We start from the raw sequence: 26,318 nt of genomic DNA, 5'->3' as shown, positions 1-26,318 counted from the left end.
ACAAAAGATACATAAACAGAAAAATCCAAACTACAACTAAATGGGCATGCATCCGCATCTCTTGTTACCTGCTTACTAGATCCCTGAGAATACAAGTCGTTTTGAAAAGCGTCGACTAACAACTTGGTGAGTTCATAAGCATTTTTGTATAAAATTGGTTACGTTTGTTTAGAATCGTTCTTGTTGTACTTTCAGAAAATCCGATATTTTCAAAAAGAGAATATGGTTGAAAATCTTGTTCCTCTTATCGAGTAAAATTGAGTGTGTGTGTTCTAGTTTATCGTTATCAAAATCGTAGAAAATCGTTTTCTCCAGAAAATCCTATATTTTTTGCTATAAAATATTCGTAAGTTCTATTTCCAACTGTGTGTATGTGTGGGTTAATTTATTGTTTACAAACGTTTTCCATAGAGTCCTACGCTTTTTAATTTGTAAAATAGCAGTATTACGACTCTATACTTATTAGGAGAAAGAATCAACATGGCAATTGTGGACTTTCTATGCAATGAAAAAGGACAGTCAACACAACAAATGCGGACCATCACCTATCATGTGTAGGACAGTCAACACAACGTGCCAAAATTTATTTATGAGGTTTTCCTTACATAAATTTCTAGTTAATATAACATATTCTAGTGAGTCGTTATAACCATACTAATCTGACGGAGTGCATGTTTTGGCGTTTCTCAGGCGCCCTCGGTTTGGAAAAGACATTTGTCACCCTAGACTGGCCTGTCTAGCTGTAGCGAACAACGAAGGTGCGGGGTGTTAACCCCTTATAGATATATACACAAATTCCCGCTCTCCCTCCAGGAGACTCTGGCTATAACTCCTTACAGGACTTTAGACGTACACTAATATTTTTATATTTAGGTACTTTTGAGATTTGTCTGACTAGAATATTAACAACCTTTTAAGCAATCGTTAGAGATCTATTATTTGTTAGATAAATAATGAAATTTGTACTTATTGAATTGAAATATCGTTCTCGTTCCATATCGTTGATTGTGCTTGTTAACTGGGTGCTCGCGTTCGTTCCTTTTTGTTTATTGAAAAATAAGTCATTTTATTCAAGAGAAAAAGTGTCAAGTTATAATTTCTATAATTTTATAACTGCCGGTTATGAAACGCATTTTCTGTTTTATGACATATAAAACACTACTTATGTTCTTGGAGGTTTTTACGACAGTAGTTTATGACATGCAAATATTTATGTCAAAAGGGCTCTAATCGTTATTTACATTAAATATTCCTAAGTAATCACTAGTAGTTTGTTAATCTGGTAAAAAGCTATGAGTATGACACAAATTTCCAAAGTAAGCCTTGTATTTAAGTTTGGTAAAAAATGATCCAAAATATTATTATGTCCATACTTTAGTCATTTTCAAAGTACTTTGCCCAACAACTTGTAAATCCTTATATTTGTTGATATAAAAATTTCGTGGTTTATACTTGGTAACATACTAGTTCTTGATTCTAAACTTGATTTGTGAGATATAATCCAAACTCTTGAGACTTAACCAAACTCTCGAGTTTTTGGACTATTTACAAGAGTTTTCATACTTAAACACATGAAAGATGGCATGCATACACGGTAAGCAATTATATCATGATTTACACAAGACTTTGACTTGTATTTGATGGGTTTTAGCCATAAGAACTTTCCTATGTGTGCATGCAAAACCCTAATGCTTGGATCTAGGCTTTCTAATAAACATGCATTGAATCCAAGACTTCTAATGACTAATTAGGTTAAATAACAACATTGAAACAGATCTAGAACAATACCTTTGTGTTCCTTGTTGATCTTGAGGTCTTGGAGCTTCTAGAGTCACAAATGTCACTCCTCTAATGGCTTACAAACACCAATAGCAAGGAAGATGATTTAGGAGAGAGGAGAGGGGAGGAAATCGGCCAGGGTTCTCTTGCTTTAGGAGAGGTGCCGATTTCCTTTTGCCATGGGGTCTATTTATACTTGTAGACTCCTTAAGGGTTACAACCTAAACCCTAATTGGATAATCTTCTCTTAAGGCTATCCAAATCCTTTCCATAGATAAGCCTTGGACGAATTTAGCTATCCTTTAGCTTCTAGAATTCGTCCCTTGCATATCTACAAGGATTTACAGTCTAAAGCTTAACTATCAAACAATTGACAGTTTATACCCCTTTATTTAATTAATCTCTTTAAGTCACCAAATTAATTCTAATTAATTCTATGACTTATATTAATCAAATAACAATATATTATTCATTATATTATTCTCATAATATATTAATAATATTTACTCTCTCTTAATAAATCATCCTATCAAGTTGCTATGGTGAAGGCAACCCAAAAGGACTATGCACAACCGGGTCAAATACTTGCCTAATATAGTTGCAGCCTTAGACACTATTCCAACAGTATTCTCCCCCAAAAACAATAAAAACTTAGAAAATGTGGGGTATGAAGCTCACCTTGAGTTAGTTTTGTGGGTGATTTGAAGAGATGTTAAAGAGTTTTCCAAGTTCTAGCCCTTGGATAGTTTGATAAATTCTTTGAACTTGAGGATTTCCTAAGAATATTACCACATAATTTTATGTGTAAATATGGTGATCTTAATAGAATAAAATGAAGGATCACTTGGCAGATTAGGAGATACTTACAAGAATTTTTGGAAATTTCTTTGAAGAAATCAGTTTGAAACTAGCATGCACTTGGGAGCATCCACTTGTTTCTTGAAGAGTTTGTTAAATGGGTGAGGAAAAGATTCTTGAAGAAGAATGAATCTCCAGGGGGTGGAAATGAGGTAAGTGTGAGGAAAGTAATTCTTCTTTTGAATAAAGGAAGAGAAGTTGATTTGATATGTGCTTGGATATCTGGAGGATATTGCATGATTATCCGTGATTATCTTGCAACTTGTTGAAAATGTCGCATCACAGAGTCAAAGGCTTTTGTCTTATTCACATATTTTGTGTTAGAAAAATATCTTGAAATGATACAATGATGAAATGGTTCGGAATCCAGAGCTCTATGGCAAATTCTGGAGTCAAAACATGTGTTTCGAAGCCTTTAGGTGAGTTCCGAAGCTCTACTCAATCTTCCATAGTGGAATTCCGGAGTCAAGCCTCCAACTTCCGGAGTCAGGTGTGAAATTCCGAAGGCAGTTCTCATTTTCGGAGTCGTTTAGCCAAAATCCGTAGTCGAAGGCGAAGACAACCTATCCGGACTGGTGAATGCGAAACTTTCCGGAGTGGCGCGAGGATTTCTAAAGCTGACAAGGAGTATTCTGGAGCGCATACATTCCGGAGCAAGAGGAAGGTTTCGAAGATGGGGTTTTTCCAGATCAAGGAGTTCCGAAGTGAGAGAGAAGTTTCCAAAATAAAGAAGAAGAATTTCCTAAGTGAGAGAGTTCCAAACTAGGGTTTCTCTTCTAAGTTTTCTTCTTTTCATTTTGAGTTGGTTTGACTGAGGAAAAACTTCATAGGGAGATTTGAGATACCTAGAGAGATTTGGGAGAGATTTCACACACTTGGAAAGATTTAGGAGAGGTTTCACATACTTGGAGAGATTTGGATTCTAACTTTACATAGTCCATTAGGAACTCATATTGTACACTTAGATGTGTTAGCACAAGTCTCACAATAGCCCTTGCTTACTTACGGATGAAATTTCCTAGCCAAAAGGCTAGTTGTGACATTCTCCTCCTCTTTAGTCATTCTCTTGCTTGTGGTGTTTGTAAACCATTAGAGGAGTGACACTTGTGACTCTAAGCTCTAAAGACAAGAAGAGTCAAGCCATTGAAGAAGAGGTAATTATCTAGATATGTTTTCTTATATCTAATTCGAATTATATCACTAGATCTAAGGTTTGTAAGTCTTGGATAAATTGCACGCACAATAAAGAAACCTAGATCCAAGGATTAGGGTTTGCATGAGCACATAGGATGTTCTTTTGTATAAAACCCATTAGAGAGACCATGCCAGAGATATAATAGTGGTGAGAAACCATACCAGGAGTAATATAATGGTGAGAGACCATGCCCAACTAAGAGCAGTCATCTAGCAGAGTATTGGTGACAACCACAAACTTTTCTAGATACTCCAGTGGAACACTAGCAGACTCGCAATCTGTAGGTGTTAATGAATCATACTATCCGGGAGTATCGATTGTGTGTTCATTTGAATACTCTATCCCCCTCATGGTTGCATTACCGACACATATTGCTACAGAATCCCCGATGTAATGTTGTTTACTCGTTGTTACAAAGATCCTCTATGATATATATTTAAAACAATATAATAATAATATTGTATGTTGGAAACCTTATGTGCTCATCAGGCTCTCAAACCTAACCCACTTAGTTTCTTTGTATCACAGGTGTCAGTATGAATGTACAGTCCACTAAGAGATTCAAGGAGTATAAGTTATTAGTGCAATGAGTTATTGTAAGGCGTGTAATAATTACGTTTATGTTTATGTTTCTTGTATTAGTTATGACATCCAAAAGTTTATAATAATCAATGAAAAATATTTTTTATGGAACAAATTCCGCATTTATAATAAACATTGTTTTAAAATAAGCATAAATAAAACGGTATTTTTTGGCCGAGAAAATTGGGGATGTCAGAAGATAGTCGTCATCCGTGTCCGGAGGTGGTTGAGAGAGAGAGAGAGAGAGAGATTTTTAAAATTTATAGTTAACCTAATTTAATTGATAAATTATAAACAAATGAAAGATAGATGAAAAATAAATAGAAAATGGCAAGTCATTTAAAACAAACGAGAGACTGATTGTGCATGTGGGGCACTTAATCGGCAACCACTAACGACGATAGGACTAACCATACAAGGAAATGATAACCCATGGACGGTCAAAGTTAATTTTTGAAAATAGGAATTGAACTAGCATTTGCATGTAATTTATTCTAATTTATTTATTTTTCCTTGATACCGCAAAAACATAAATAATGTGAAACCTTATCTTACCTTGCTAACTTTCTTCAAGTGGGTTCTTTGCATGATTCAGGTGTACAACTTTACTGATTGGTCCAAGACTCATCCTAAGGTCAACTTCATGGTCTAATATTTCTGTCGGTGAACAATTATATACTTTTTTTTTCTAGGATGATATGATTTTGGAAATTTAAGAAAACAGTGTCTAAATTCTAAAGATGCCTTATTCGCGTAAGTTTGGATTATGGTGAGTTGAAACGTATTAGATGGGGCATAAATGGGAATCACATATAATTTTCCAAGTGACATTTTGGCGTTTAAAAAGGGTTAAGGATGAATGGAGGAGAGGAGAAGGGTGACTCAAAAGTCTTGTTCGTCTTTTTCAATAAGGAGAAAATTACAAAAAGTGGTGGAATTTCAATGCTTTTGGCATGCACGCTGGGGCAATTAGCTGAGTCTTTGAGTGAGAAAGCTTATTAAATGTTACATAAAACCTCACATCTTTCGGTCTAACTGTTTCAAAGAGTACTTCCTCTGGAGAATACATAGATCTGGCTGATAGTAAGTATCTAACTAACCCTTTTCTCCTTGGACATCTGAAATGATTCTTGTAGTCTTTTTTGCCTCCTTTCTTCTCTCTTGTCTACCTTTTCTTCACAGCATTTCTACAACTAACTGCCCTGAAAGTTTCAGCTGTCCAAATTTGGCCCCATTCAAGTACCCTTTTTATAAAGCCGCTGACAGGCAATGCGGATTGATCCAGGTCAACTGTACTTCCGATGGTGGGATAATTCATCTTGGAAGAGGCTCATATGAGATTCATGGCAATTTTGTATCTGATTCTTCAGTCTGGGTTGTTAACAAAATGTTTAAAACACTTGTACAGAAGGAAAGGTGTGAGGCACTTATGTATAATTTCACTTCTCCAACTCCTCTTTTGTATTCAATTTCGATCCTACCCTTCATCACTCTCTACAAATGTACAAACAATTCCACTTATGATGCACAAACGGAGGCTTATTTTCACCAACTTAATTACAATAGCTATAACAAATGTAAAGATCACAACTTCTACTATAGGTATTCAATCAGCAACACATCAATTCTTAGTGATCACCCACCTACATGTCAAGTTATACTGCTGCCTGTAGAGACGGGTGGCCATAAAGTACTTAATGAGACCAACATATTTTCTCTTCTCAGTTCTGTATTCTCTGTTTCAATTAAGCTGTCACCTTCCTGCGATAAGTGTCACAAGGAAGAAGGCCAGTGTCATACTTCTGATGGACGGTTTCTGTGTTCCAATGCCAAAAAGGGTGATGCGCACTGGCATAACCATGATGGACTCAAGTCTACCAACACAAAAAAGGGTATTTATGCCTTATCTTTTCCTTTTCCTTTTCTCCTTATTTTGGGTACACCAGAATTAATTGAAATGTAACTGTTTAATTGCAGCAGAAATAGAAAAAACACACAGAAAACTGACACTCATCCTAGGTAAAATATCCCTTGATCGATTGTTCGATACACTATTACAAATGCACATAAACACACACATACATCTGTAAGAATTTTTACCTAAAGGTATTTTAATTTCTTGCTATAGTTCTCGCTGGATCTGCCTTCATCCTCATCCTCTCTCTTCTTATGTTCATAATCTGGCGATGCTACAAGACCAACCTTCCTTCCTATTACTCATCAAAGGACGACATATCACCAAACAATGAAGATGGGAGTCTTTTCTATGGTGTCTCTGTTTTCTCCTACACAGAGCTTGAAAATGCCACCGAAAATTTCGACCCTTCTAAGGAACTGGGGAATGGAGGTTTTGGAGCTGTTTACTATGGAAAACTCCAAGATGGGAGAGAAGTTGCAGTGAAGAGACTCTACGAGCACAATTACAAGCGAGTCAAACAATTTATTAATGAGGTCAAAATCCTCACCAGATTGAGGCACCCCAACCTCGTGGTCCTCTATGGTTGCACTTCTCGACAAAGCCATGAGCTTCTCCTTGTGTATGAGTACATCTCCAATGGCACTGTTGCAGATCACCTCCATGGAGAACTAGCAAATCCAAGCTTTTTGACATGGCCATTAAGAATGAACATTGCTATCGAAACTGCCAGAGCGTTGGTGTACCTTCATGCCTCTGAAATCATACACCGAGATGTCAAGACCAGTAACATTCTCCTTGATCACAATTTCAGTGCCAAGGTAGCAGATTTTGGGCTCTCGAGGCTGATACCGAATGATGTCACTCACGTGTCTACAGCTCCTCAGGGAACCCCAGGATACGTGGATCCCCAATATCACCATTGTTACCAATTAACGGATAAGAGTGATGTTTACAGCTTTGGAGTGGTCTTGATTGAACTAATATCATCAATGGTGGCTGTCGATTTAAGCAGGTCACAAGATGAGATTAGTTTGGCTAATCTAGCTTTGAACAGGATACAAAGATGTGCGTTAGATCAATTAATAGACCCGGATCTAGGATCCGATTCAGATGCTGAAATTATGAGGATGATAACATCAGTGGCAGAGTTGGCTTTTCAATGTTTACAGTATTATTCAGAAATGAGGCCTACGATGAGTGAGGTGTTGGATGTGTTGGAGGATATTCAAGCCCCAGGGAGAATTGATTCTGTAAAACCGCCACCACCGTCTGAAGCCAGTGATAAGACGGTTTTGTTGAAAGACTTCCTGCCTTCGCCGGTTTCCGTCACCGGTGAATGGCACAGCGAAAGCACCGTATCAACTACACTAAGCGTTACATAGATTCCCAATGAAGAGTCGTATCAGAACAAAGCATCATCGTGCAAATTCAGGTACATAGTATGGTTTCTGTTCGATTATTCCATCGTTTCTATGCCTGGATATGAAACTTTTCATGAGATCAGTAAAAGGAATGTAAATACTATTAGAGATGCATCATTATTGCATACCACCGATGGAGCAGTTTTATCAATTGCTGAATTGTATTGAGTTTGCACTTCCATGAGAGCTTGCAAACTTCAAGTTTCTTTCAAATAGGGGAAAATTTCTTTTCATTTCAAAGGTTTTTACAAAAAAAAAAAGGTAAGAAAATACAAAATGACATTAATTTTTGCACTACTATCTTTTAAAATTTTGATGGTATGTGATTCTTTTTATATGGGTGGAAATTTAGGTGGTCTTCAATTTTATTTTTCAAATATTTTTTTTGAACTTTTTGTTTATAAAGTTTTCTAGTTCAAAATCTGCTAAAATCTTGATGGCCTATGACTTCTTTAAAGATTTTTACAAGTCATTTTTGTGATTAACCCAAATGCTCTAATGATTGTCATGAAGTTCATATGCAAAAATTATAATTTTTTTTTTTTTATAATTTTCATTGAATATTCTACTTTGTAGCTAAAAAAATATTATTTTTCCACGTCCTATTGAGAGTGTAGTATGTGAATGCATGACTCTTGTTACAAAATAATAATAATAATAATAATAATAATAATTAGCTCAAACATAGTTCATTTTTAAATTTATGAAGGATCAAAGTTGAATTTTTTTTTCCTTATTTTTCATCGAATAACCTATTTTGGAGCTAAAAAAGTTAAGGTTATAAAAAACGATGGATGTTAGTTAGTTGGACGACTAAGGATAAGAGAATAATCGTCTAGACGGGGATTAATCATGGAGCATAAATTATTCATAAATTAATATATCATAAAAAAATAAGTATTTAAAAATTTGAAAATTTGAGATTTTGTAATTTTGAAAATTAAAACTTTTGATATATTATTTGAAAGTTTAAAATTTCGAAATTTTGAAAATTTTAGTATAATATTTGAAAATTTTGAAATTGAAAATGTTGAAAATTTCGGCCACCTAGTATTGCCTAGCTCCGCCAAGAAACCAATATTGACTGAGACCGCATTAAAAGGCCGCTTAATATCAATTGTAGACAGGTCGAGGCCGCCTAACGCCTAAGTACTGATTAATGACTAGACCAATTTTTACAATACTGAAAAAAGTATGACTTTCTGATATCTGAATTTGGTATGTAATATGTTCATAAAAAACCCTTGTTACAATAAAAAAATTTAGATAGAAATGAAGTTCTTACGAAAAACAATCATAAAGGTTGAAGTTTACAAAAAATAAATTAAAAAAACAATTTTTTTTACGTGCCGAAAATCTGAACTTTTGCAAGTGGTCAACTTACAAAAATCATGACTATTTTTGATATTTTGTGGTAAAGCTTTTGAAAAACTTACTATTATTTTCATTTTCTACCAAAAGAAAAAACCTTTTAATTTTTTTTTTTTTTTCGGTTTTACTGGATTTGATGCAACTTCTAAAATTTATAATTTTTTATAAGTATCTTTGACTTTTAGCACGTGTTTGATTTACGACTTTTGAAGGAAATAAAATTTGAATTCAAGTAGAAAATTGTATTTGAGCGAAAAATCAAAAACAGTAGAATTTTTAAATTACATTAAATTATGTGTGAAAGAATTTGTAATTTTTTTGACTAAAAATATATTTATATATCATTACCAGTGTTGTAAAACTCACCGAGTTGACCGATTACTCCTCCGAGTACTCGCTACTTCCCCCTTGCCGAGGCGAGTTACATAATCCCGAGTACTCCCCGATCGGCCCCTTGCGAACTGAGTAGTGTTGTGAAATTCGTTCAACTCGGTAATTAATATGTATAATATACTTAATAATTTATTATTTAACACACACATATGTGATTATTACAATATATATATATATATATATATATATATATATATATATATATCTTAAATTTCCAGTAATTATTCACGAAGTGACACTATTATGTGTTTTTCATTTTTTGTGTTTTCACATGTATCCAATTTTGTTATATATTTCAATCAACTTATGATTTTATCTTATGATTTTGACATATATAATTTCCCTAAAAGAATTTTTGCACAAATTTCCAAATTTGAGTACTCCCCGAGTACTCACGAGTACTCCCGAGTACTCGCTACTCGGTAGTCGGCCGAACAGGTACCGAGTAACGAGTTCTACAACCTTGATCATTACTTATGTTTTATTATAAAGAGAAAGAGTTTATCCATCCCATCTTAATTTTTTCCATAGTTCATTAAATTAGAGCATGTTATCATCATCACTTCTATACCCTCACCCAATCATTCACCACCCATTCCACCCACCTTACCCTAACACCCATACACATATTCATACCCCGTCCCACCCTTACATTACCCACCCAGACTTTATGCCCACCCCTACACTACATACTCACCCATAAATATACGTAAACGTACACATATTTGCATACATACCAACATCCACAAGCCCACATCGATGCACACCCCACCTTACCTCATCCCCTATCCCAACCTAATACCCACACCCATAAGCACTTACTCACGTTAACATGCCTACATAAGTTCGAGTGGATAAGAGTTTAATTAATGAACATTTATCATTTTTATTGATAATAATAATAAGTTAAACAAAATCATAAACATTATTTTGGTCATATTATATAACCTACTTTCCAATTCATTTTAAAATATGAAATCAAGAAGATCAGATTTCATTCTATGTCAACCAGACACATAATAGATTCTAGTTCCTTCACATTCTAGTTCATTTGATAGATTTCATTCGTTCCAAAACTTTATTTGAACCAAACACCCCTTGGTTTGTAGAGATTTTACATTCTTGAGATCATGGTATCGATTTGCAGGAGTATAAAATTTTATTCGATTAGTAGTCCAAGAGGGTACCAATAGTTGACGAAAATAAAATGTTGTTAATCGGTGGTTTACTGCAGAAAATGTACAATTATTAATGTTAACAACTAAAGTAGGAGTCTTAGGTGCTGTTTTTTTTTAAAACACTTCTGACCACTTATTGCTGCGCTACGCAGCACACATGCAACAGTTGGCCATTCGCAACTGTTTGTTTTTCAGTAGATTTCTGACTTAAAAACTGTTGCGTAGCGCAACACTTGACCCTATGCTTCAAACCTCTTCACACCTTACTTTAACTTATTGCAACAGTCTGTAGATGTTAAAAACACAAACAAACTTTTTATTACATGCTGCAGACGTTTGGTCTCCCTCTTCTGCTACAAAAGGTTTGCAGAGGTGATCCGCAGACTTTAGGTATTTTCGCTTCGAAAAAACAAACGACACCTTATTTTCAATGTGAATCGAGCACTCTGTGGGTAGTAGGTCGTATGTCAACAATGTAGTGAGAGATGTGGGCCAACTTAGGAGTTGACATAGTCAGAGAATAACATTTTTGGAGAAAAGTGTTGTTTCCTTGAGGAACTTTTCTGTAAGTATAATAATAGTAAATGTAGATGTTATTTCCTATTTTGTTACTACGTTAATATTTAAAAGCCCAATCCGACTGATTCTCAACTCGTAAACATAGGTGCAAAAAAGGGTGCGCGACCTCAACCCAACCCATCCTACTGGCCCAAAATGTCGGTCATGGTCAAATCTTACTCAACTAGTGGAAGTAAGATCGGGAGGCCATCCTTGAAAAACAACCTGGTAAGGCATTTAGGCCTTGCATGGGCTGCGTTTAGGCCTGAAAGTTGGGTTTCTCGATTTTTTTTTTATGTTTCTTAAGTAATAGAAACATATTTTATTGGTTTGTTTATTATAAAATTTTAATTTCATTTCTTCCTATTATAGCATCCTCATTTTACTTTTATTTCTTCATACTAATGCATCCTACTTATTTTGGTTTGTTTATTTGTATGCTTAATCCTCTTTTATTTTATTGAGCTTCAAAATTATGTCCAAGACTAATAAAATATGTGATAATGAGCATACAGTGGAGCTATCGAAGTATTGATAAAAGAAAGAAATCATCACCGCAAATGATCAGTTTAATCATTGGTCAATCTTTGGGACGGAAAACTATAAACACATAGTTTAAAAGAAATTCATACTCTTTCCTAGCCTACAACCGTAATTAGGAACATAACCAGTTACAATCTTTATCTCATTGTCTAGATAAAATTTGTAAGCAAAATTGGCTTGTTTATCTCATTATAGTTTTCCGCTCCAAAGCTATACCACTACCACGAATCAGATTAGTGATAACGAGTGAACATTAACACCAATGGAATCATACTCACAGACTTAGTAAATCCTTTTTTTTAATCATGTAAAACTGATCCATGTATAGTCCGACAAAAAAGTATACTCTTGAAAACTCGACCTGTTGAAGCCCTTGCCTGACCCACCTGTTTACCGGTCAAAGCCCGAGAAAGCTCATATGTTACCTTTCCTGGGTCCCAATGTTCACCTCTACTCTATAAATAAAGTATTGTTATAAATTCAACGTGATTAAGATATGTTAAAGATAAACTAAAATAACATACGTAAAGAAACTTGATGGAGAAGAAGATTTAGAAAGATATCAGATATTTTATCTTTCGTGAAAATTGTTCCATCTTATTCTTACAAGAGCATGTTATATATATACAACAAAACTACCTATCATACGTAATATAAATAGTATGACATGATATCTTTTACCAATTCACCAATTATTGGTGTCATTCAATAATTTACAACACTCCCCCTTGGATGACACCATTTCTAATTTAGAGTTCAGTTTTGAAGTATTGCCTCATTAAAAACCTTGCTAAAGAAAACCCAGTGGGAAAAAAAAAACTTTAGCGAAGGGAAAAAGAGTGCAGTGTATAGTTGACTCCCCCTTATTTAGACATCTGTTACATTATATTCTATGCACATGTCGCATTCCAATGCCATGTACATGTTTCCTGAAGGTTGCAGTAGGAAGTGCCTTCGTAAAAAGGTCTGCTACATTGTTGCTGGATTAAACATATTTGATTTCAACTTGATGATTCTTTATAAGCTCTTGAGTGTACTCAAAAAACTTTGGAGGTATATGTTTTGTCCTGTCGCTCTTGATATATCCTTCTTTCATTTGAGTGACGCATGCTGAGTTATCCTCATATATCAAAGTTGGACCTATGTCTTTTTCAAGTCCACATGAAGTTAAAACTAGTTGTGTCATCGATCTCAACCATGTACATTCTCTACTAGCTTCATTTAGTGCAATCACTTCAGCATGATTTGAGGATGTGGCAGCAAGTGTTTGCTTTTGAGAACGCCAGGAAATTGCAGTACCTCCATTCATGAATACGTATCCAGTTTGAGATCTAGCTTTATGAGGATCGGACAAATAACCTGCATCTGCATAACCAATCAAGCCTTGTTTTGAATTGTTAGGGTAAAATAACCCTAAATCACTAGTTCCTCGAAGGTATCGAAAAATATGTTTGATTCCATTCCAATGTCTTTTTGTTGGGGCTGAACTAAATCTTGCTAGCAAGTTTACAGCGAAAGAAATGTCAGGTCTAGTACAATTAGTAAGATACATAAGAGCTCCAATTGCATTTAGATATGGCACTTCTGAACCAAGGACTTCTTCATTTTCTTCGCATGGACGAAATGGATCCTTGTCAATATTTAATGATCTAACAACCATTGGAGTGCTTAAAGGATTTGCATTGTCCATATTGAAACGTTTCAAGACCCTTTTTGTGTAATTTGATTGATGCACAAGTATTCCGTTAGGCATATGCTCAATCTGTAAACCAAGACAATATTTGGTTTTTCCAAGATCTTTCATTTCAAATTCTTTCTTTAAAAGTTCAATCACTTCAAGGATTTCTTTATTCGTTCCAATGATGTTCAGATCATCAACATAGACTGCTATGATCACATATCCAGATGTTGTTTTCTTAATAAATACACATGGACAAATAGTGTTATTTTTATAACCTTTACTTGTCAGATAATCGCTTAAACGATTGTACCACATGCGCCCAGATTGCTTTAAACCATACAAAGATCTTTGTAATTTTATAGAATACACTTCTTTGGGGTTTGTACTTAACGCTTCAGGTATTTTAAATCCTTCAGGGATTTTCATATAGATATCACTATCAAGTGATCCATACAGGTAAGCTGTAACAACATCCATAAGACGCATCTCTAAATTTTTAGATACTGCCAAACTGATTAAATATCTGAAAGTGGTTGCATCCATTACCGGTGAATAAGTTTCTTCATAATCAATTCCAGGTCTTTGAGAGAAACCTTGAGCAACAAGTCTGGCCTTGTATCTTACAATTTCGTCTTTCTCATTTCTTTTTCGTACGAAGATCCATCTATATCCTAATGGTTTCACAACTTTAGGTGTGAGGATAATGTTCCCAAAAACCTTTCTCTTGTTAAGAGAATTTAATTCAACTTGCATAGCTTCCTTCCATTTAGCCCAATCATTTCTTCTTTGACATTCAATGACAGATTGTGGTTCAGGATCATCATTCATAATATCACATGCAACTGAATAAGAAAATATTGCACTTATACTATCAGTTTCATTTTGGTCACATATTCTATTTGTTTGACCATAATTTTGTGCATCATTCTCTTTTCCTAGGGGAATTTGAATAATTCGTGTTTCTCCAGGAACACTTTCCTCATGATCTAGTGCATTTTCTGCTCCTCTTCTTTTTCGTGGGTTCTTATCCTTAGAACCAAATGGCCTTCCACGCTTCAGGCGTGTTTTAGACTCTTGAGTGACTTTATCATCAGATTGTCCTTGTGGAATGTCAATTCGAGCTGGAACATTGACAGCTGGTATATATGATTTAGTCACCCTTTTTGTGTCAGTAAATGCATCAGGTAATTGATTTTCCATTTCTTAGAAATGCATTATCTTTTGAACTTCCATGTCACATTGCCTTGTGCGAGGGTCAAGATATGATAAAGAAGGCTCATGCCATGACACATCCTTTTCCATAATCTTCTTTTCTCCACCTAATGATGGGAAATTTGCCTCATCAAATTGACAATCTGCTAGGCGTGCTGTGAAAACATCACTTGTTAATGGTTCAAGATATCTTATAATAGAGAGTGACTCATAACCAACATATATTCCCAACCTTCTTTGAGGACCCATTTTTGTCCATTGAGGTGGTGCAATAGGGACATATACTGCACACCCAAAAATTCGCAAATGGGATATATTTGGTTCTTGACCGAAAGCAAGTTGTAGTGGAGAATATACATGATATGAACTTGGTCTCATGCGTATCAATGATCCAGCATGTAAGATTGCATGGCCCCAAACAGAAACAGGAAGTTTAGTCCTCATTATCAATGGTCTAGCTATTAGCTGGAGACGTTTAATTAGTGATTCAGCTAAACCATTCTGTGTGTGTACATGAGCAACTGGATGCTCAACAACAATTCCGACAGACATACAATATTCATTAAATGCTTGTGAAGTAAATTCACCAGCATTATCAAGTCTCACTCTTTTGATAGTATAATCAGGGAAATGTGCCCTTAATTTAATAATTTGGGCAAGAAACTTTGCAAATGCCATATTACGAGTTGATAATAGGCAAACATGAGACCATTTGCTGGATGCATCTATTAAGACCATAAAGTATCTAAATGGTCCAGATGGAGGGTGAATCGGTCCACATATATCACCTTGAATTCTTTCTAGAAATCTAGGCGATTCCCTTTCAACTTTCATTGGAGAGTGTTTTATAATTAACTTTCCAGGGGAACAAGATGTACATGGTTTTATGCTATTGGATTGAGGGAACTTTTGGTCCTTCAATGGATGCCCATGTGTATTCTCAATTATCCTTCGCATCATTGTTAATCTTGGGTGGCCCAACCTATCATGCCATAAACTGAATGTCCCAGGATCACAATGTTTTCTTTCGATTACCATATTTGATTCAATCATATGTATATATGTATAATGCAGACCGGAATCAAGTGTTGGTAGTTTTTCAAGCACACGATTTTTGTCTATAATGTACATATATTTCTTATTTTCAATGGTCACAGTCTTTGTGTCATATCCTTTGAAATATATGTCATTGAAACTTAATAAGTTTCTATTAGACTTTGGAGAAAATAAGGCATTTTCTATACAAAAGCTTGTACCATTTGGTAATATAAAATGGGCTTTCCCGATTCCTTCTATCATGTCTGCAGGACCTGATATTGTATGTATGATTGTTTTTGTTGGTACTAATTTTGAAAAATATTTCTTTGATTTCAGAATAGTATGTGTACTACCACTATCTGCTATACAAAGATCTCCAATCTTTTCTTGGTGTTGCGCTCCAGTTGGATTCATATTAAACTTCACATATGAAAGGAATAATAAGTGAATAAACATAATAATTATTATTATTAAAAAGAAAGTTCATTTATTGAAGGAAAGGCATTACACAAAAAAAAATCAAACAGACGAAGGAAAAACAGTTTTACTAGAACAATAATAGATTTACTTTTTAGTTTATGTCTTCCATGTCATTGCAGAAATCAGCAACATTTAGCGGAGTGAATTCAACATTATCAATGAGGTTTGCTTCTTTTCCTTTTCCTTTAATGGACTCTTGATAAAGTTGACAAAGATGTGCAGGTGTGCGACAGGTCCTTGACCAATGGCCCGTGCTACCACATCTATAACATGAACCATCAGATTTTTGTGATGTCCCAGTGTCATGCCTTGCCACTTTGGCCTTATCTTGTGTGTGGACATTGTTTCTTTGTGAATTTTGGTAATTATTCCTTTTCTGGCCACGACCACGATTATTACCTTGTCCACGACCAGAATTATGGTTCTGATTATGGCTTTGGTTTCGATTAAAATAGCCACGACCTCGTCCTCGACCTCGGCCACGACTACGCCCTCATCCACGTGTATTGTTTCGATTACCATCAGTATTTGTAGCATTTGCTTCAGGAAGTGCTACTGATCCTGTTGGACGAGATTTATGGTTTTTCATCAAGAGCTCGTTGTTTTGCTCTGCAACAAGCACGCATGCATTTAGTTCAGAATATCTTGTGAACTTTTGCATTCGATATTGTTGCATCAAGGTAATGTTTGTTGCATGAAATGTGGAGTAAGTTTTCTCCAGCATATCTTCATCAGTAACTTCTTGTCCACAATACTTGAGTTGTGAACATATTCTGAACAAAGCTGAGTTGTATTCATTCACTTTCTTGAAGTCTTGAAACCTCAGTGTTCTCCATTCATCTCTAGCATTTGGAAGTATAACTTCCTTTTGATGATCAAATCTTTCTTTCAAAAGATTCCAGAGAATACTTGGATCAGTAACATCAAGACATTCAAATCTCAACATTTCATCAATATGCTTACGAAGGAAAACTTGTGCTTTTGCTTTGTCTTGTGCCAAGCAATTATTAAATTCGTATATAGCATTTGAGATTCTCATGGACTCAAGATGCATTTTTACATCTATCATCCATGGCACATAGTTTTTCCCACTAACTTCAAGTGCTGCAAACTCGAGCTTTGCAATGTTGGACATAATGTAACTATAAATTTTAAACAAAATAAAAAAAATTAAAATTAAAATCCATTTATTTCAATAAATATTACACAAAAAAGAAGCGGTAAAGCTAACATTGTATACAAGCCTAAAAGTAGATGAAATTCCATATTATCTTCGATGTTAAGAATTGGGATGAGAAGTAACATGACTATCATAGTCATGATTATCACAAAAGGGTGAATCATCTTGAAGCTTGATTTCTTGAAATTGATTTGTTTGATAGAAAAGAGAAAATATTTGTTGTGGGTAAAATAAACAGGGTAAAGATGTTTATTTATAGTAAAAAAAATATAGCCGTTGTTTTTGCTGTTTATAACCGTTACATATATATATATATATATATATATATATATATATATATATATATATATATATATATATATATTCGTTGTGTGTATATGTATTCTATAAATCATCTAATAACACTTATAACCAATACATAACCTTACTTGGTATAATTTTAATAATTAGAAACATAAATAAATATTAGTAAATGTTTAAATAAAATTAATAAGAGTATCTAAAATATAAATAAACATTGACATGTATAAATAAATATAATTTAAATGTTAGTATGCATAAATAAAAGTTAGTTGCATAATGTAAATGTTAGTTTGCATAAATAAAAATTAGTTGCATAATGTAAATGTTAGTATGCATAAAAATTAGAATACATAAAGAAATGTTAGTATAAGAAATAAAAAAAATGGTTAGTAGTCCATAATGTCCATAATGTATAATTTTATTAATTCATTAGTATTATTGTTAATTTAAGATGATGGAGGTTTTTATAATTAATATTGTTTTTACTAAGTAATACTTACCTTGATTAAGATAGATGTGATTTCCACTTGTTTAATAACCTTGATAAGAGCTTTCGTGCTGATAACGTGTTATAAATTCAACGTGATTAAGATATGTTAAAAATAAACTAAAATAACATACGTAAAGAAACTTGATGGAGAAGAAGATTTAGAAAGATATCAGATATTTTATCTTTCGTGAAAATTGTTCCATCTTACTCTTACAAGAGCATGTTATATATATAAACAAAACTACCTATCATACATAATATAAATAGTATGACATGATATCTTTTACCAATTCACCAATTATTGGTGTCATTCAATAATTTACAACAAGTATAACATTGATATACTATTTATACATATCTAAATATTAAATTATATTTTATTTAATTAAAAAGAATAGAATTTTTTTTTTTTGTAAGGTGTGGTATGACACCCACCAGTTTTATAAGGTGAGGAAAAATGATACGAGAGGCTACAAGTATAGTATGGTATGACAGGCTACAAGTATAGTATGATATAGTATGACACCAATTGGTATGAAGAATCCATTTTCAAGTGATAAGATTTGAACACATTTTAACAACTCCTTTAATAAAAAACGGTAAAATAAGCTATTTTCCCCATATTCAATTTTTCTATCGAGCTTTTTAAAGTCAATTAAGTTTGAGTTCATTACCACATACATTAAAAATTTTATTTTGTGGATTTATTCCAATACGTTTATATTTGGGAAAATGGGATTTAATTTGACCCATAACAATAATTTATTTATATATAAGGAAAATCTGGATAAAATACATTTTTGGCTCTATTGATAAAAAAAAGTCAACCTTGATTTTTTTTCTTTGCATTTTAACTATTGAAGCCGGCTATTACTTGCAATTAAACCATTGGAATCGACTATTTCTAGGTAACCACTAACAATATCAAGTTTCGATGGTTAAATTGTAAAAAAAATATCAAATGTGACTATTTTGTTAATAGGCCAAAATATAGGTAGTTTTTGTCAATGCATAATAAATTTTTAACCTCAAATATTATATATATTAAGATTAAATTATAATCTATTTATGTTGATACAACCATTACAACTTATTTAATTTTTAATATATGATAATAAATAAATACAAAATTTAATTATAATTCTATTTAATAAAATCCTAAACCAATTAAAATGTAAAAATATATTGTTATGAAATGTATCGTCACTTTTTTATGATGAAACTAAATGAAAATTTGATATAAAATACATTCACATACCAAGTAATTGGTTGAAAAAACTTCATATGAGTTGGTATGTATCAAAATCACAATTAAAAGGAAGGTGATATGCAAATGATTTTTTTTCCTGTTGCATAAATAAGTTTTAAGACAAATATGAAACCATTGTTAATATTGGTAATCATTATGAAAATCCAAGAGAAAAAGAAGACCGTATGGCCTTTGTTGTTTGGATTTTTAAAATCGTGGGCATATTGGTAACAATGTGGTATATTGTAATCAATATCTATATAACTCTTATAAAAGAGCCCATCTAAACCATTATGATTTTCATCGTATTCATTTGAAACCTCCACGACCTTTCAAATTACAACTAATTTAGTAACTTTACTTTTATAGTTATTAAGTTAATGTCATTTAATAATAACCTTTTATTTTCCTCTCATTTATACATGTTGTTTACATATTAGGAGTATATAAGTAAGAATTTGTTGGAAAAAAATTCATATGTTTGAAGAAGTCAGAAAAACATTTTGTATCAAATTTGGATTTAGTTCCATCTTCAAAAAGTGATGATACATTTTATAACAATATATTTTTATATTTTAATTGGTTTTAGGTTTTTATTAAATAGAATTGATGTTAAAATAACCGGTTTTAATTGTTCAATTGCAAGTAATTGTCGGTTTCAATGGTTAAAATGAAGAAAACAAAAAACAAAAACAAAAACAAAAACAGAGGTGACTTTATTGTCAATAGAACAAAAAAATATGAACTTTTATGTAGCTTTTCCTATATCTAACATTAGTGAAACATGTCACATTTTTCTATGTAAAACTATACGATCTTAAAAATAAAAACATATTTCTTAATCATGTCGTAGATATTTAATGGCTACATGTTGACTTGTTAAGAATCAATTTAAATTAGATTATCAAATGTTTTTCTTGGCAATTAATCTGAGGATTAATGTCTAAAATGTCATGATTAAGTTCTTTTCAAGAAATGATCATTATTTAAATAGATTTTACAAAATCACCATACGTTTTGCAAAATGAACTTTACAAACTACCCTAGTTGTTTATATTCTTGTAGTACTAAGTGTGTTTTCTCTTCTATGTTGTGGTAAAGACTATTTACCACAACAGCGCCAAGCAAGCCCCGAAGCCCATATAGGTGCCGAACACCATGAAATTGATGTACCACAAGAAACAGTCGAAGCCTCTTTGGAACTACTCACAACGATTGCCACATCTTTTTAACATGTCACTTAATGATAGGGGCACATGTGACTATACTTCATTATGTTCTTGATAATCATGACTTGCATTATATTTTTGTTGGAAATAGGCGTTAAATTTTAGTAGTCCAAAATCCTTAGCGTCATCTTCATTTAAAAATTGTCATTTTACTCCATTAATTATAAAAAAAATCATTTCAATTTGATCATTTCTCCAAAATAAATGTTCAATTGAATTTGACAAGTGTGGTTTTCCCTTAATGAATTACCGGAGGAGCAGCCGATGTGACAGTCTAAGTTGCACGGAAACGGATACGGCAACGAGAAACGGATACGGAACGGAAACGGGAAACGAAAAACTAAAAAATTCAAGATAAAGATGCGATAGAGATACGACAATATAAAAATATAAATAAACACACACACACATATATATATATATATATATATATATATATATATATATATATATATATTATACAAATCTTACTATTTCCTAAAATAGATTTAAAACGTCCAAATGTTTAAGATAATAATACAACAAACCATCAACAAATTACAAAATACAAGTGTAAAATTAATGTTGAAACATTCAAACCTACGTCATTCTCTTACCCAATATAGAGGATTTAAATTTTAAAAAATGTAGAGGTACAATAATAGTTCCAATATGTACAATGATGTGATGCATTAAAGCTTATTCGGTCAACAGGTACGTAAGTCTAAGGATTGTTCATTTAAAGACTAATTCAAATCGCATATCCCTAATTTGTTGCTTAAAATATGGGTGAATTCGTCGTTGTCACCACCGCCATTTAACCCCCACTTCACAGTGTCAATATTCTGATTTGATATGCTCTCTGTATCTTTGTCCCTTCATCTACCCACATCCAACATAGTTAAAGCCTCCACATCTTCGAGTTACAAGCTATGTATTTGGAAGAACACCATCGAACCTTTCAACATTCATTGATTATTGCTACCACCAAAACTCCCCAAATCTAACCTAACGACGGCCACCACCCACCACTTATCAAAACCCTATCACACTCTCTCCAAAAGCGGTTCTCCTTCTCTGCCTTACTCTCTCACTGAAACCGTAAGTTCTCAACTACTATTTTTCGCCTCCATCGTTTACCACTTCCATCGAATTGCCGACCTAATGCTTCCCCCACCGCCGTCTGTTGTCTCCAATGACCGGCCTCTACCACGACATAGATATAGACACAAACACACTTACTCACTGAACAAAAAAATACATCAACCTCCCACTAGCCACCAAAAGCTTCAAACTTTTTGATCAGAGGCCATCGTAAGGCATCACACGCTCAGCCATCGACCATCACAATCACGATTCATCGTAAGCCACCACAATATACCCCCATTTTTATCTATCTTTTTCCCTCTCTCTTTGTTCTAGATTTTATCGCTAATCATAGTATTTTTGTCCAGGTTAAACCTGTAGTCTTGGCTAATTTTGACGAATGGTTTGTTCACACCTGTTTTGGTTGGGCCATTTTTTCATGCATCTTACTCTGTGTATCATTTCCTCATTTCTTTTTTACGTTGTTGTGCTTTGAAAGTACATCACGCTATAATGGGTTGTTGACATTAATTCATAAATCTCTCATATTGACATCGATCGATGCAGAACTTACTCTCCCGTAATTCTCATAACTTATTTACTCTGGATTATTACTTTCATTTACACAGGTACTCTCAAGTTAAGAGTTTCTTTTTTAGAAAACTGTGTATTGAGTAGACATGGTGGTGGTTCTGATCAGTAACTTCAAATCAAACGGAATTAGTTTACTTAACTTACAGGGCATGCTAAAGGTAAACATTTTAAACATTTAACCCAATATATGCAGGAATATCGAACTCTTTTTATTGTTGAAGTTATCACACCAATGTATTTTTTTAAATAAAGATACAAATTTTAGGCCATATCTTAATTGATTTCCAAGATAGACAATTTGAGGTGCACATGGCAGGCCTAGAGGAAATTCTGAAGATTTGATTGAGATTATTGTACTTCTTTGAATATATTCATGCTCTTATACTAGAACCCCTACAATTCACCTTCGACATGTAACAGTCTTGACATTATGGTTCTGAATACATTATCTTTCAGCTGCTGTAGGTGTTTGATTTTGGCACAACAGGCTCCACGAATGTCCTAAAGATGAAATCTTGAAAGGTGGTTACAATCAACCTTTTCTTCTATTTGTTTCACTTTTACATGTTATATCTTTTATTTATAGAATTAACTTATGCAAGTGTTTTCTTATATTTTAACCCTTAATTTATTGAGTTTTAATTTGATTTTATGTAAAAAAAAAGTAAATTCCAAATTATAAAGACAACTAGATGGTGTTTTCTGGTTTCTGATTCATTGTATATCTCTTTCATGTTATATATTTTTTGGTTTTTCGTGGTTTGGATGAGATGATTTCAACCTACAATTTGACAAACCATATCTGATCTGGACTCTTTTGAGGGTTTCAGATGTGTGTGTGATCTAATATGTATATATGTATGTGATTGATCAATGGTTATTATTTAGTCAGCCACAAAGGAAGTCTGAAGTATTTTCAACCCCAAGAGGAACAACATGCCTATATATGATTGGTAATCATCTTTCATTGGTTGCAAGTTTAAGCTCCTAATTATAGTGCAATAGGGATTATATATGTATTTACCTTTTTACCCTTTTTGAAACATTTACCATCCCAAGGTCGTTTTTATATTTGCATTTACCATTTTACCCTTTTAATAATTTACTAATTTTATTATTGTTTGTTAACTTCGGACCAAATACAAGTCTGCCAAACAATGCTCTGATGGATTGACTGACAATGGTTGTAGAACAAGTATGTGAAAATGTATTAGATTAGGATGAAAGGAGACTATATAGTTGTTGGTTTCTGAGATTATAACTCGAAAGATTCTTGCATTTGCTGTCACTCTATGAATATTATGTATGTTATAAAAATTAATGCTTCCAACTTGAACAAGCACATTTTGCTAATAAAGTTTTGAACAAACTGGAGTTGTTTTTCTTTCATTATTGGCAATATTGTTTATTTGGTGATGATTTCAACTCTGACCAACCTAGATTTCAATTCTTCTTTTTGCAGTTCAAATACAATACTTGATCTGAGATTAGATATCCCCAACATGTTTGTAAGGTAAGGTCTTACACTGTCCCAAATTGGTCTATGTAAGCTTTTTACATGGATATGTATGTATATATATATATATATATATATATATATATATATATATATATATATATATTTGACTTCTAGACTCAAACAAACTTATTTTAACATTCATATTTTGATTTTTATAGTGTTGCATAATGGGGCATGAGATACATAACATACATAGTTTGATAATGTTGTATCATAGGGTAGAAAATGGACTTGATGTTTCACCTAACATGCTGAAATGGTTTTAGATCTGGATCTAATTTTCTATTATATGTTTGTTTTTTTTTTTTTTCTATCCACTTTAATATTTGTGATGTAGATGAAGACAGTATCACATCTGTCTTCTGGTTTCATGGTTTCGTGGTCTGGTCATTAAAGCCTAATGGGGTAATCTGGACTATTTTACCCTCAGAATGGGTATGGATAACTTCAATCGCTGTTTTACATCTTATTGCATTTACTGAGTGTTAAAAGATGCTATAGAGAAATCTATGATGTTATGGTTGGTTTTGGGTTACTACTCTACATGCAAGCTAAGGGGTCAACTTTTCTAACTTCCTTTTTTACTTGATTGATTTTTTATTTTTTGTTTTGTAGTATCCATATTAAGCAAATGTCACATAAGTGGTGATGAAGATGGTGTTATGATATCAATTTCTGACAGGTTATCCAAAAGAAGTGAACATTGATCTGATGGATTAGTACTTATGGATTACTGCATAATGAAGAGGTATTGGAATAAGCATTTTCAGAATTCTTTGTATTTTGGACCATTTTACCCCAGCTATGATTTGTCCCATTTTTTATGGTTATTGGATGGTCTATTACTAGAAAACTGGTTTTTTTAAGGGCCTTCGAACTCACTATGGGTGGTGTTTATTTCTTTTATCTTTGTATACGTGGCAACATCATAAAGTTGTGGTCCCCAAAATAACAACATACCTAAGTTTATTTACACATTACTGGTGCACAATCGTGTAGGTCATTAAGACCAATGACATTGTAGAATGATATTGATTTTGATGGGATTTGGAAGGAGTAAGAACCATTTTTGTAGATTTTGTATTCTTACTGTTTATCTGTATTTAGCTTATCATAGATGATATGGATTTGGAAGGAATAAGAACCATTTACATGATTTTTCTACAATATTTATTAGATCTTGGACAATTCCATATTTTTTTATTATTTTCATTAAAGGTGTTATGCCTATATCATTGGGTACTTTCAAGTTTAATATAGTTATTTGAAAAAAGAAACGAATGTAAGTTGCCATTTTTGATAATAAATGAAAGTATGTTACTATATATTGCAGTTTGGGTCCTTGTGGTCAAGTTTTGATTTTTTTGACATGGTCTGTTAAAACTAACACTTTGTGGAATATATTTTTGAAAATGACAATTATGCCTTTACCCTACCACACACCCATATTTAACGTTCATGTAAAACGGAAAATGTTTTATTTTTCAACAGTTAAAACGTTTGATTGTAAAATATATAACTTTCATTTCTTTGTCTAAGCATTGTGTTTTGACAATACAATGCCATAATATAAGAAATAGGGTTTGTATGCGTATGTGTGCGAGTCTATGTGTGGTTATTTATAAAAAGAAACGAAAGTAGGCTTCTATGATTGCTAATAAATGAAAGTAGGTTGATATATATTGTATTTTTGGTCCCTGTGGTCTTTACCACCACACCACACTCCCATATTATTGATTACACTTAAGTTATTTGCAGAAAAGAACTAATCGCTTTTAGAAACTAATTTCTAAAAACTATATGCATCTGTCGCTTGGCGCGGGTAAACGGCTAGTATATATATATATATATATATATATATATATATATATATATATATATATATATATATCAAATTCCAAAATAGATATATATTGATGTTAGTTTAAACTCCAAAAATACTAATCTTTCAAAAGTAATTAGTTATCCATAATCAAATCATTTTCAAAATCTGGTTCATCTAGTGAGAGGTCGACAACCTCCAAAAACCCTACATCTTCTGTTGAATCAAAAGCATCTCTTACATCTTTATTCGGTGTCCTTGACAAAAGTCGGAGATTATTGTGGATGTAAATCAAGTCTTGAGCATGACTTGTAGTCACATAGTCCCACAATGGAGGTTGGTCTATTGATGTAATTGATGATGATCCTTCTATTTCTTGTTCTTGAGAAGCCATCATAATTGATATGATTTCTGAATTGGTGAATGGTTTGGTGATTGATTGATCATCTGATCATGACTGATCGATGAGACGAGGCAGTAGACACAAGTCGAGAGTCGATCAATTTAGGCCTGTAGGGTAATAACGATTAGTATCGCCCATTAGTCTTTTTTGGACTTAAAAAGCCCATGCAAAACCTAAAAAAATAGAAACTTTGCAGAAACTTCACATAGACGTTTTTGGATACCCGATACATCACGAAAACGTTTCAATGACGTTTC

At 33.1% G+C, this 26,318-nt stretch overlaps 2 protein-coding genes across 17 annotated transcripts; one reads left to right on the top strand and one right to left on the bottom strand.

Moving 5' to 3' along the window:
• Nucleotides 1-5,293: 5,293 nt before the first annotated feature.
• LOC145092716 (LEAF RUST 10 DISEASE-RESISTANCE LOCUS RECEPTOR-LIKE PROTEIN KINASE-like 1.1) lies at nucleotides 5,294-24,910 on the top strand. Of its 16 annotated transcripts, none has more exons than XR_013702643.1 (9): nucleotides 5,295-6,306; nucleotides 6,392-6,433; nucleotides 6,543-7,764; nucleotides 11,028-11,260; nucleotides 11,360-11,481; nucleotides 22,353-22,475; nucleotides 22,774-22,839; nucleotides 23,780-23,830; nucleotides 24,452-24,910. XR_013702643.1 is itself a non-coding variant. In XM_079030692.1 (3 exons), exons 1-3 carry the CDS (start codon nucleotides 5,538-5,540, stop codon nucleotides 7,712-7,714), a joined length of 1,983 nt encoding a protein of 660 aa, XP_078886818.1. In that variant the 5' UTR covers nucleotides 5,296-5,537; the 3' UTR covers nucleotides 7,715-7,769. The 16 variants fall into 16 exon arrangements, 1 of the variants encoding a protein (XP_078886818.1); XR_013702636.1 differs by adding an exon at nucleotides 23,210-23,270 and having other exon boundaries at nucleotides 23,780-24,910; XR_013702635.1 differs by adding an exon at nucleotides 23,206-23,270 and having other exon boundaries at nucleotides 23,780-24,910.
• On the bottom strand, nucleotides 16,299-17,527 carry LOC145095428 (uncharacterized). Its single transcript, XM_079033311.1, has 3 exons — nucleotides 17,448-17,527; nucleotides 16,727-17,349; nucleotides 16,299-16,606 (listed from the first exon to the last, which is right to left on the bottom strand). Exons 1-3 carry the CDS (start codon nucleotides 17,525-17,527, stop codon nucleotides 16,299-16,301), a joined length of 1,011 nt encoding a protein of 336 aa, XP_078889437.1.
• Nucleotides 24,911-26,318: the final 1,408 nt, after the last annotated feature.

Source organism: Lactuca serriola, chromosome 3, assembly GCF_051521515.1.
Source record: "Lactuca serriola cultivar US96UC23 chromosome 3, Lser_US96UC23_V15, whole genome shotgun sequence".
NCBI lineage: Eukaryota > Viridiplantae > Streptophyta > Magnoliopsida > Asterales > Asteraceae > Lactuca > Lactuca serriola.
The sequence above is the reverse complement of the archived record's forward strand: the minus strand, read 5'-3'. Positions and strand labels throughout refer to the sequence as shown.

Excerpts from the sequence above, each read along its gene's own strand:
- LOC145092716 (XM_079030692.1), top strand. The coding sequence starts at position 5,538 with ATGATTCTTGTAGTCTTTTTTGCCTCCTTTCTTCTCTCTTGTCTACCT. Across the intron at positions 6,307-6,391 it reads GTCTACCAACACAAAAAAGG|CAGAAATAGAAAAAACACAC; the intron begins GTATTTATGCCT and ends GTTTAATTGCAG. Across the intron at positions 6,434-6,542 it reads AAAACTGACACTCATCCTAG|TTCTCGCTGGATCTGCCTTC; the intron begins GTAAAATATCCC and ends TTCTTGCTATAG.
- LOC145095428 (XM_079033311.1), bottom strand. The coding sequence starts at position 17,527 with ATGACTATGATAGTCATGTTACTTCTCATCCCAATTCTTAACATCGAA. Across the intron at positions 17,350-17,447 it reads TTTCATCTACTTTTAGGCTT|TTACATTATGTCCAACATTG; the intron begins GTATACAATGTT and ends TAAAATTTATAG. Across the intron at positions 16,607-16,726 it reads AAATGCTACAAATACTGATG|GTAATAATCGTGGTCGTGGC; the intron begins GTAATCGAAACA and ends GTCGTGGACAAG.